Raw genomic sequence first — 12,954 nt, forward strand, 5'->3', positions numbered from 1 at the left:
TTGTGAAACTGAGAGGGCGTTGCCCAGGCTCCCTGACTGCCACAAAGCACTTCTTCCTGACCAGCAAGATGGGGCTATGTTGTCTGAGTGGGAGGCACGGTTTCAGAAAGCGGTAGTGGAAAACGTGCTGGACTGAGAAATGTCTAGAAACTCCAAAGGAGTCTCTGGTCTATGATCTCCGAGGTCCCTTCCTGCTGCAATGTGTCATGCTGGATTGGTTCTCCTGGCTATAGAGAATGAGAGAAGGCATGAGGATCTTCTACCTGCAACTGGGAAGAATCAAGCTGGGAATGGGGAGAAAGCCTCCAGGGCAATCAAGGGTTAGGAAGCATGTCAACGAACAGTCCTTAGGCAGTGGCTTCATGGATACTTCCAATATTCATCTAAGAAACAGCCTCTGGTGACCTGATGTGCATCTTTTTAACTCTGTGGCAATCACAGAGATGACAAGCTGCCCATAAGTTTCTTATTGACAGGGACAGTTACTGGCTTAGCGTTGCCTTTGGGATTACAGGCATTATGGCTTTTTCTTTTTCTTTTTCAAAATGAACTCTATAAAGTAGAACTAAAACCCCAGAAAAATCTTGTAGATATCACGTTTTCCCTCTCCAGCTATTGATGTCCATTTTATCTAATTTCTTGTGTTGTTTAGTTTGGCGTGGTTTGGCAATCTGAAGGCAGTTACCATTACTAATTCTAAAAAGGGATACAAAAATAGGAACATTTCCAAATTTGAAACATTTCTTAAAAGGAGCCCAAATTCAAAATTCTGACTTTATCCTTATGAAATGCTTTTGGCAATGTTGAAGAAATCTTCTGGGAGAAATTTAATAAACATTTCTTGGAAGGACAGCATAGAGTGCAAACATCAGGGTGCATCTATAAAACGCATCTCAAACTTGATTTCTGAACAATGCTTTTCCATACTCTGAGCTGTTCATTCCAGCATTTGGAGGTTTAATTACAGAAATCCAAAACTGCTTCTAGATTCTTCTCCTCCATGACTACCCTAGTATTATTCATGTACTTGCCTAGCAGAAGCATTTCTTTCTGTGATAGAAACTGGAACTCGGAATTAACACACACACAGACGAATTAATAGCACTTTAACTTCTGACTTTATTTTTTTCCTCAAATGAACAGGTGATAAAACACTGTCTGTGTCCAAATCAGAAGGCATGGCTCCCTTTTCTCTCCTTTCACAGAGTACCAGAAAATGTAAACAAGATTTAGGTTGAACTTCTGAGTCCTTCTAATTTTGTGCCAGCCTTTCAAACAACGTTCATTTGTTTGTTTATACCAACATTTAACAGCATAAAGAATAAAACAAGCAAACGGTCTGAGGCATTTATATAAAGTGTTCAGGTTGTGACAGGCTTGGATCGGCATCGTTTTTAGTCTGACAAAGAAAAACATTGCTTTAAGAAGTGGGTCATGTGGGTGTATAAGTGCTTCGTGGACAGGCCGGATATGCCGTGGTTCTGGTCCGAGTACCACTGAAACACGAGAGAAGAAACCTGTTTTATTCCTGCAGCCACACAATGCATCTAGCTTCGACTTTTTAATACTTTCAGGACCTGATAACTTTTCTAATATTGTGGTTGAAATTCTACCTAAGACTACTTGAATAAATAAAATAGTTTTCATATAAACATTTAGAGCAGGAAGATTGAAAGACCTTTCATGAACCTTCACTATTGTTTCGTATTCTTTAAACTGATGCTTTAAATCTTGGTGGCTGACCTTTCCCAGTGGCCCCAGCCTGGGGGATCGGGAGGCAGGCATGGGTTCCAGAGCTTGTGCGCTGGGTCTGTTTCTTTGCTTCTCTGGAGCTTGGTTGTCTCATTTGAAAAATGAGGGGGTTGGATTCGATTTTCCCTAAAGCTCCTTCTGGCTCAAACATTCTCTGAGGCTCTTAGCCTCTGAATCTAATTCCTCTCTGTTGCAGAAAATCTACAACACATATAACCATAAATAGCCTTTATAGGAGTTAAAATAGTATCATTTAAAAAAAACCCAGGAAGCTGGTATTATAGGTTTAAACTTTATAATTGGAGAGATGCCGGTAAGATTATTGTTTTCACTGAATAAAGGTGGCTAATGGTTAGAATGTAATGCTCTGTACTTATAAGCTGAATTTCCTTTGGAGGTCATGATTAAAAAAAGTCGGAAAAATTTCACCTCATGCTTTGTAAATTATTTTAAAAAACAGAAATTTCTAAAAGATCCGGGTTTCCTTTTCTGGGTTCTTGTTCAACATAAGCAAGTGAGGGAGAATTTACGCTCACTGAAGAGGGGGAAAGACAGCTATTGGGGACTGTCTCCCTTGACTTGGCTTTCGCCTGATTTTCCTCCCTGCTTCCATTTCCCGTTTCTTACGCAACCTGGATTTTACAGCTAGCTCATTCATTCATTCACTCAGTAAAAATATAAGCTTCTGTGGGGGGCCTGGCCTGTGCCAGGCGCTGAGAACACGTAGATGAAAGGATTCTCTGACTCTGAGTGAAGCTGTATGACTTCAGGGAGCCTCTGAGGTTCCTGATAACATTCTGCAATTGCATCTTACTGAATAAACAGAATCTTCTAGCTGCGTTGGGACTCCCAGGTTTTGCACCCACAGGCCACGCTTACGTACACAGGAACACAGAACTGCTGGATGTTCGAGCTGGAAGACCACTTAATCTTGTGGACCCCTTCATTTTATATGTGAGTCCATTGGGGTCCCCAGAGGTGACATGGCTTGCCTAGTGATCTTCAGGGAGTTAATGAAAGGTCCAAGGTTCATTTGCTAATGTTCTGCCTAGTCTACCCTACAGCCTCTTTGTTAGGTTTTAGTGAAAAAATAAAAAATAAGATTCCTCCTTTCAGCTTAGGGGTCTAAGGCCGTGAACATGAGTAAAACGAAATTATGTACCATTGCTTGGAAATCCACTTGTGCATTAACCAGAGCTTTAGCAATCTGTGCTGAGTTTTGAAAGTGCACATTATCTGCAACAAAGAGAGAGAGTTAAAGTGCTGCTAAATACCAGAAAGCACAGAGTGACATGTACTGCCTGGAAATGAACACCAACAATTATCTAGTCATGCAGTTGACATTGTCAGCAGTGAGTAATCACACTCATTTATGGAAATGTCCCTGACTCTTAGGTACTGACCCTGAGCATAGGCATAGGAAGATGGTTAATGTTTCTTAAACAAAGTGATGCTGGCTCAGTATTTTTATGTGTAAGAGTCTTGCTTAAACCTCACCATCTGCTGTTCCGTGGATGAGAAGATAGTCTACATTTCTGAAATATTCTGCTCTTGCCATCACAGTTGAATTCTGGAAAAGAGGAAAAATTAACATTTTAGTTGCTGCAAGTTCTAATAGAAAACTAGCTAAATCATTGTGCAATGGACTTAGCACCAATACTGAAATTATGTATTGCTTTGCTTGATAAATATTTAAGAGTCAGAGCAACACATTTTCATCATCATTTGCATTACTTCCATCTGATTCTTAGCTTGAAAAACTGAAAGTTTATGTGTCATATGTTACATATGAGTGAGACCTTAGGCATAAATGATGCCCGCTCAAGCTGTGTAGGGTTTGGGGGTGGGGAGGAGGATGGGGAAAAGGGAGGTTAGGGAAGATAGGATGGGGAAAGAAAGAATAGAATCCAAATGAAGTAAATTCCTTCCTAGTGAGGTGTTTTGCAGCTAACAAAAGATCATCATATTTGCTTGGGGACCCAGCAAAGTGTAAATTCTGAATGACTGCTTTAAAATTATTTAGCATATTTGAAATAAGTTAATGACCTACATAAACAGAAAATGCTTACTTTATAGTGCTTGAGATTATCGTCCTTTGTTGGGAGACCCATGAATCGCTCTGTGTAGATAGACGCTATAAAATATATAAACATATGTTGTTTGCATGTAATATGTCATTTCATTAACCAACAAGACCCACTAGTTTGATAACTGCTACTCCACTCTCCCGTGTGGAGCTGCTGAGGAAGGTTCTTGCTTTCCTTTACTGTAACGCTCCACCCAAGTCATTTGCTCTGCAATCTGCCTCACTTGCGCTAGAGAGGCAATGGAGAAGGAGATGATGGAAACAGGAGCAGCTAACATTAGGAAGGGCTGGTCTTAAAACTTTTTCACTTCTATACAAAGCTCTTGAGCAGGGAGATGTTGAGATAGGAATGACCCCAGGGAATGACCTCATTATAATTTAAAATAAATCACAGATGCAGCTACCTCTAGTACTTTTCCTAGTGTCTGAATTAATCTGGGATGGAAATATGTTCCCCAAATCTTCCTCTCCCAGCACACACACACACACACACACACACACACACACATTTTTTTCCTGAATGAAGATTCTCTACAAGTCACAATTGTCTCATTTCTACCCCAACACAGGGAAGAGGATCTGATGAAAGCTCATTTTTGAACAATTATTAGAGTTAATTCCAAAGAATCATCCTGTATTGATGTTAATCATAAAAATAGGCACACATGGGAGGTGTACTTTGCAAACAAATTTTTTCCTTCTTTGATTTCTGGAGCAATGGAGCTGGCAGCTGCAAATGCTGGTGTGGAGGTGAATTGCTTGGCCCCAGACTGACTTTGTGTAAAATGTGAATAAAAGCCAGTTACGCTGCAACTGTATGCCTGCAAAAACACAGAGTTAGCTCTGATTTTAAAGCTTTGGTTCGGCAGGGAGCACAAGGTTTCTGGGAGAGAATAAGATATATTGGATTTTGGGAATGTCTTCCCTCACGCTTAAGATTTCTTTGATTGTTGCAACATGATTATAATGAATCATATAAACAACCTTGTTTACGGATTATATTTTCCCCAGTGATGCTGGGGTGAATTTTACTGCATAATTTGTTTTCCTAGCAACTTCAAATATAGAGTAATTATGTGTTAAATGTTTTCGCAGCAACATTTATGAAATGTTTCCATACCGTAATACTCCCAGCTGGAGACTGGAGCCACCGCTATCCCACATTTGAAAAGACCAGTTCCTGAAGCAAGGGCCAATGATGAAACGTAACCTCCATAGGACTGTAGAGACGTTGTTACAAGTCAGTCTCAGAATTACTTTCATAAACTCTCCGACATATTTTTACAGCAACTCTACTCACGATTAGTGCTGACGGGAGCCGGGAGCTATGGATAGGGTAGATTAAGTGTCTATCTTGCACCCTTGGCAGCAAGCTCCACCAGACGTACCAGTAATTTCACAACTAATAAATTATAAATTCTTAGTGTGCTGATCACAACGTAATAGGGGAAGTTTAAGAGATAGATACAATTACAAATTTTCTGCAAAAACTTTCTTTTTTTCCTCCCTCTACATTTTTCCAACCAAAACCTTGCTAGAGCAAAATTAGGATTTTACTTGAAAGAAATGCACAAAAAAAGCTTATCCCCAAAATGTAAAGGCACGATACTTCCCACAGTTTGCAAAAGTCATGTGAAGCAGAACTTATATCGGTGTATTTACTTATTTATGGTTACAACAGAATAGCAAGGGAAAGACATCAGAACCTTTGGGATAGTTAAAGGCATGGCCAGAGTTTGTGTATAATATAGTGTCATATATTCTGTTTTGAGGATTTCTGGAATAGCAGCTCAAAGGAGGAAAAGCCATTGGTGTCTTAAAAATCTTGCATATCCTTCCACAAATTTAATAGAAAAACAAAGAAATACAAAAGGGGATACAAATTGCACAGTCAGGAGTAGGTTTAGCTCTCAATTTTCTTCCCCAAGGAATCAATAGGTGATTCAGAAATGTGACTCTGATAACAGAAGGAGATGTCTGCCCATGTCGCTTGGAAATTTGAACCTTTTTCTAAAAATGAGGAAATGAGCAGAGCAACGCAGTAAAGCTGCATCTCCCCCTGGAAGATGAATTTGGTCTGTATAAACATGCGGGGAGAGGGACGCTTCTCCTGGGAACACGGATTAAGCAGTGTTCTGGGACATGGACCCCCAAAAAGGTGTGCCCTAGATTAGGAAGTGATTCTCAGCATGTATTCTCCATCCTACAAATTATAAGAGGACAATGTGACTTTCCAACTAAGGACATGTCTTGTTTTTAGGACCTTATTACCATGAACTTCTGGGAATCATTTCCCTCGGGTCAGCAGAGATCCTATCACTTTTGCCACAGAAAAGTCAGTTCTTAGAGTGTGCAAGAACGAGATGAGTGAGAGCTCTATGGAGGAAGAGACAGACAGACAGATGGTGATGGCAGCAGGTCAGTGGCAGGGGTCTATTCTTAAGCTACAAAATTCATGCAGTGGGAGAATAAGCTAAACAATCCTGCTGAATTCAGCAGTTAAAGGATGAAGTCCCTTACTAGTTTACAGTTTTTTGTTTCCAGCTCTGGGGAATTTTATTGAGGACACTTGGCTTCAAAACCCAGAATAAAAGAGGCAGCCCCAATGATACATGGCCTCCTTTTATTATATTTGGAGAAGAACTAACACGTGTTTTAATAGGGGGGAAATATATTTTAAAAATAGAAGGAACATTTGGGTTTAAAAATGATTTTGGTAAGAGAAAATTCTCTATCAGCTTCAAACATTGACTTATATAAAAATAATTTGTTTTATGAGTAGGTTAGCAACAAGTATTACTGAAAGAGAAGATCTCTCCTTCCTTCTTAATTTTAGGTTCAAACGAGAGCAAAGTAAGCCTGAGTCCTTTAGAAATGTCATTATTGTGTACAGTTTTATGGGAAAAGTATGTTCCTTGAAAATAGCAATTCTGGATCCTTATTCTCCACTCCTATGCCCCAGAACAGGAAATAGCATGAAGTGAAATTTAAAATGGAAAACATTTGCACGTAGTAAAAAGGTTTTTGAACGTTTCTGTTCAAAACCTTAGAAATTGTTTACCTGTATTGACTCAGTGATTAGATGACAGTGCTGTATCTAAATAAAATTCCCTGTTTTAAGGATGAGTACAAATTGTCTCTAGGAATTTGTAAGAGCAAAGCTAGTGTAGCAGCAGCACAACAAAAGAAAGTGTGCTTTAAATTCTCAGGCAGCTTAGAAAAGCTATTCCTATTGTAGAAGTGAAGAGAAAAAAAAAACCCTGAGTTGACTTTTTTCTGCTCTCCCATGGGTGGGGCTCTAAGGCAGAGTGGGTGGCTGCTGCAAGAAAAGAACCCACGGAGCAGATTGGCCATGAGAATTCTAGAATTTTGTCCTTTGCACTTAGATGCCTTGCCATTTTGTTTAAGTGAAGGATATCTTTAAAAACATTCTTAGAAGGGCACAGAATTTCAAGGGGTTTATGGAACACCCTTATGTGAGCCATAATGCACACTGAAACATTTTACCTCCAGGCCGTAATAACTAGCTAATGTTTGTATGGCCAAGGTTATTGCAATGTTCTTTAGAGTCCCACACAATCTGTCTCCCTTCTCCCACCTCAGACCTCCCCCTTCCTCACTGGCTGTCTTGATATACTTTAAACTCTCCAAGCATGATCTGGCCCCAGGACTTTTGCAAATGCTGCCACCCTCTGCCCGCAACGCTCTTTCCCTAGAAATTGACATGGCTCACTTTCTCCCCATTTCAAGTCTTGAGTCAAAAAAAAAAGTCTCATTTGTCTTCTAATCTAAATTGCATCAACCCTGCGTCAGGCTCCTTTCTTGTTCTGTTTTGTTTTGTTTTTCCCCATGGTACTTATCATCCTTTAACATCCTATACATTTTGCTTATTTTTCTTGCTTATTATCTTTCTCCCCAACCATTTCCACCTCCGTAAAGGTAGAGATTTTTATCTGTCTTCTTAATGAATGTATTCTCAGCACTAAGAATATGGCCTGAAACACAGGAGGGAATAGAATAAAAATTTGCTGAATATACAACTTTGCTATTAACTCATCTAATCTTCACAATGCCTTGGTGAGGAAATTATTGCTCATTTCATGATGAGGAAGGTAAGGCCCAGAGTGGACTGAGACTAGTTATGGAGTTAGTAACCAGCAGAGCTGAGACTGAAAACCGGGACACCTAACTCTACAACCCATGCCATTTCCTGAGTATTCCTACACTAGGGCAACCTCATCAGAGAAGTTCAGAGTCTAACACAGTCTCATTAGAGGTGCATTTGTCCTACTGTTATATTGCTGATCACACATAGCAATTTAAATTGCTTATAATTAGTCACTGGAAGAGAAAGGAACTAAGATTAAATCATGAACTAATGCTTATTCAACACCACCTGGCTAGGCCTATATCAACAAAGCAAAGCCCATAAATGAGGTTGTTATTCTAATAATTTAGGCAAAACCCCTGCTGCTCTTCAACTGTCAGAATAACTGCTTCAAGTTTTCTTTGCATAAACCAGGGTTTTGCAGCTTCAGCACTATTGACATTTTGGACTGGATAATTCTTTTTTGGGGGGGTTGTCCTGTGTATTGTGGGGTATTTAACAGCATCTCTGGCCTCTACTCACTAGGTGCCAGTAGCACACTCCCAGTTGTGACAACCAAAAATGTCTTGAGACATTGCTAAATGTCCCCTGAGGGGCAAAATTGCCCAGTTAAGAACCACTATCATAACAGACACTTCCTAGGCATGGTGCTGGGTGCAGAGTGGATATCTGATAAGCAGCTAAAAACAGGACTACTGGGCTTTGATTTGTGTGAGCCAGAAAAATAAAAGGATAAGATAAAAATGCCTCTTCTCCCCTTCTTAATCTGGATAAGGGAAGGAAATGTAGGGTTTGCTGCTTATTGACCAATTAACTACAAAAGAAATTGTGCAGTGAGCTATAGCATATTTTCCAGACCACTAAAGTGTCTAACACTTCATGGAAACAGATACTTCCTTCCCTGATATGGAACATAATAATAGCTAAATAACCCTCATGGTCATTCTAAGCATTGTCTTCTTTCCCATCTCCAATTTCCCATAGGTCCCTGCTTTTGAACTGGAAAAGAGCACTCAGAGCTATACCCTCTTCCTGTATCCTACTTCGCTGCCTAAATTCAGACCCTTGGTATATGTTGTCAGTATTACTGCTCTCCTAGCTCGTTGGCCCACTCCCTCCCCCTCCTCAGGCCATTCTTCCCCCTGCAGCCAAGAATATCTTTCTAAGACACCAATTCCACTCCCTAGTGACTTCAAGAGCACTTCTCAAAGAGGTATTCATGGAATCCAATACTTTTTGGTAACACTGTATTAAACAAAATTTAAGAGGATTCTTTACTATTCCTTCAAAGAGCCTATATATACTATTATATAGAATTCATGATTGACCAAATTATTATACCAGAGAATCTTTTCCTGAAAATTTCCTGGGACACATTTGGGGGAATGTTGACTTAAAGAATTAATTCAGTTTAAACAACATCATAGATCATGAGATGGCCAACTATTGTGTTAACCTTTGAGAAACAAGGCTTAAAAAAAGACAAAGTCCATTTCCTCAATGATCTTACATTCTCATGGGAGAAACCCATAGACAGACAAGATGTTAATTCTTGTAAGAGCAGTATAAAGAGCTATTGGAACACAAACCAAGTCACGTGTGAGTTGGATCTTAAGGAACAAGTATGAATTTTTCATTTTGGAGTGAGAATGAGGTGGGAATGGAAGAAGAGGATGGATATTGCAGGTGCAGGGGACAGGATTTACAAAATCGTGGGAACAGAGAAGCACAGATATAAGTCAAATTATTCGCAAAATGTGGGGAGAAGTGGAGAGAGATGAGCCTGGAAAAATAGGTTGCAGCCAGATTGCCAAAGGCCTTGCACGCAAGGAAATATGTTTGGGCACTAGGTTGAGGTCAATGTGTAGCTCTAGAAAATACAAAAGTAGAAAAGCAACATGATAAGAATTGTGTTTTGGAACAATAACCACATTAACAACATTGGAGCTTATGAGGCCAAAGCAAGGAGGCTAGTTAAGAGACAATTGGAATAGTTAAACCAGTGGCACCCAACCTATGGTCCATGGACCAAAAGAATCAGCATTACCTGGGATCTTGTTAGAAATGCAAACCTGGAGTTATGAATTGGAATCTCTGATGGTAGGACCCTGGAAACTGTGTTTTAACAAGTTCTCCTGGTGATGCTTATGTGAGCTCAACTTTGAGAAGCACTGGTCTAAATTACATACGAAGAAACTTGAACTGAGGCAACATCAGTGGGGATGATGGGAACAGATTTAGGTGTTTGAAGGTAGAATTGCCAGTATTTACTAACCAACAGAATGTTGGAGTCAGGGAGCAGAGGAAATTGAAAATAGCTCTGAACTTACTAATTTGGGTGACTGGGTGTGTGGTGAGCTCCTTAATAAGATCAGGGCTTATTTAAAAGTAGACTATAACAAGTTTAGTTTGGGCAAGTTTAGGTTGAGGACCCTGTAAGACATTTGGGAGAGATGATCAGTAGGCATTTGAAATGTGGAGCTCAGAAGTGAGTGGGGGGCTAGTGGCAGGGATCTGGCAGTCATCATCATCTTTGCAACTATGTGGATTTCCCCAAGGAAGTGAAGAATAAAGAGAGTCAAGGCCAGACCCAGGAAAACACCAACATTTAAAGAATAAATGGAGTGTAATGATCATAGAGACACAGAAAAATGACAAGAGAAAATGTGTCACTGAGCCATGGACAAAGCCCACTCTCTCTTAAGTGCCCTAAAAGGCCTCCTGTTATCTGGCTACCTACCTACTCAGATTCATTTCTTACACTTTCCTCACCATACACCTTAAACTTATGAAGTTTCAGGCATTCCCAACCAACACAGAGCCCCCATGTACTCCACATTCTTTGTTCTCTCAGGGCCTGGGCAACGTTGTCTTCTCTCTGCCTGGAAGGCTGCATTACTAACCTATCTTCTCCAAGCTCAAATGCTACCTCATTTCTGAATCTCCCCTTAGCTCTCACAGATAGAATTAACCACTATTGTCCCTGGTCTTCTCCACAAGAAGTCACATCTCCCTTAACACATGGAACATTGCTGAGCAATTGCTTTTTTGCTCTACTGGAAGGTCAGAGCTATAACTTACTTTCTTTTCATTTCCTCAAGAACCTAAGGTAAGACCTAGTGAAGATCCAAGAAAAATTTACTACATAGATGAAAGAATGAATGAGTCAATGGTCAGATGGATGGATTAATAAATATGGATTAGTCTTAAACTCAAAGAACTAATAAAAACAGTATAGCATTAAGGTCTTTTTCCTTCAGGACCTTCTGGGTCCTCTTGATGATTTAGGGGCTACTTGAGTGTTGTATCCATTGGTAGTCCACTTATTATTTTTTTCTCCCACCCATGCTATCAGGGTTTACCTCACAATCACTGCCACGTTGGAAAGTAATCAATATAGGGGGCCTAATATACTATTTCTTCCAGAAGCATTTGCACAGACATGGTGAGAATCTCTCATTGAAGAATTTAAGACTGATATGAATGTATTTTTGGGTGATGAGTGGGTTCCTTAAATCATCCCACAGGGATGATTCTCTACCAAACTAATACCTAGAATGTTCTATAAATGAAATTAAAAGTTCTACTTTATAGTTATTTCAAAGCCTGTACTAAAAGCAAAGTAAAGCTCTTAAGAGAAATGTTAATGACTATATGTAAGTGTTCAGCTTGAAATTTGAATCTTTCAAGGGTTTACTTTAGGAAATTTCATAAAAATGGATGGTAGGTCTTATCTGAAATATTTCACTATAAAAATATTTCATTTATTCTCACCCATTTGAATTCCATTCTGTTTAGATATTTAACATTTGATAGTTTTAAAAAGGACCAAATGGCTTGAAGTAACAACTTTCCACAAATTCATAACAGCTCTTCATCTGGTCACTGAGCTGAGTTGAGCCCAACCCTGCAGATTTCCTTCAATATTGGGTTTCGTTCCCTCCATCTTGTGCAGGCCGCTCTCAGAGAAAACAGCCAAGAAAAACAACCCAAGCACAAACGGCTGCAAATTGACTTGCAAATGTACAAATCCAGACCAAAAAGTGAAACAGGAAATCTTCTTTGAAGGGTAATTATCATAATTTATAATGGGCAAATCTAAACTCTTTCCAATATTTCTCTAAACTTTCCAATGACTTCATTGCCCGTGACAGATAAGTTTTGCCACATCCTTTTAACGTGTAGTTTAAAAATCTGAACAGCTCCTCAAACCTGGGAAATTATCTCCATGACCTATAATTAAGACACTAATACTTCTCTCCAGTTAGCACAAATTAATATTAGGTTTGGTAAAATAACTTGGTTACCAAAAAAACCCCCAAAAGAATCAAAACAGCCAAGATATGACTGGGATAGGCTAGGTGCTAGGGAATTTATGCTTTGCAGGTCCCTGTAGTTTCAAACTTCAGCTTATCTTTTCACAAAAATGAAATTACAAAATATAAAATAGAAGATATATATTAACTCTGAAGTAACAAAGAAGATTAAACTTCTGATGAATATGGTTCAGTTCAATTTACTATAATCTAATACCAAAAAATTAAGTAAAAATGTATCAATTATGAATTAATTTGCTGTACAGAGAAGAAACTAAATAATTGAAAAAAAGGAACAAACACTTAGAACCACCACTTTAAAGCCAAGATTATCCAAATTGACTGTTTCCATTGACAGATTAAATTATGTTACAACATTAACATTTCATGAGAAACCTTATAAACGAACACTTTAGAAAATGATGATTGCTGAACTGAATAACAGGCATAAAACATATAAAACAACTCACCCAGCCCCATATCGCTATTCTTTTTTCATCAATGAAACCCATTTCTATGAATTTTCTAAAGTAAAAGAAACAAATTTTTAGAATTTTAAGTGTGTAAACATGACATTTACTTCATTACACAAGCATATTTAATCCAAAGATTTAATAGAAATGCTACATTTTCTTTGTTTAAACACATGCATAATAAGGCCACATGTACAAATAATTAAAAGAGTATTATCA

The 12,954-nt window shown here is 38.9% G+C and overlaps 1 protein-coding gene across 2 annotated transcripts in view; it reads right to left on the bottom strand.

Moving 5' to 3' along the window:
• Positions 1-1,099: 1,099 nt before the first annotated feature.
• The window catches only part of FAP (fibroblast activation protein alpha), a 73,994-nt gene continuing 62,139 nt past the window's right edge, over positions 1,100-12,954 (bottom strand). For both annotated transcript variants that reach the window (XM_046659480.1, XM_046659479.1), the window contains 6 exons: positions 12,733-12,787; positions 4,959-5,058; positions 3,822-3,886; positions 3,250-3,322; positions 2,915-2,988; positions 1,100-1,496 (listed from right to left, as the gene is read on the bottom strand). In XM_046659480.1, coding sequence (XP_046515436.1) covers positions 1,395-1,496; positions 2,915-2,988; positions 3,250-3,322; positions 3,822-3,886; positions 4,959-5,058; positions 12,733-12,787 — 469 coding nt within the window. In that variant the 3' untranslated portion in view covers positions 1,100-1,394. The remainder of the gene's footprint in view (positions 1,497-2,914; positions 2,989-3,249; positions 3,323-3,821; positions 3,887-4,958; positions 5,059-12,732; positions 12,788-12,954) is intronic.

The sequence above is a fragment of the Equus quagga genome, chromosome 4 (genome assembly GCF_021613505.1).
Source record: "Equus quagga isolate Etosha38 chromosome 4, UCLA_HA_Equagga_1.0, whole genome shotgun sequence".
In the NCBI taxonomy this organism is placed as follows: domain Eukaryota; kingdom Metazoa; phylum Chordata; class Mammalia; order Perissodactyla; family Equidae; genus Equus; species Equus quagga.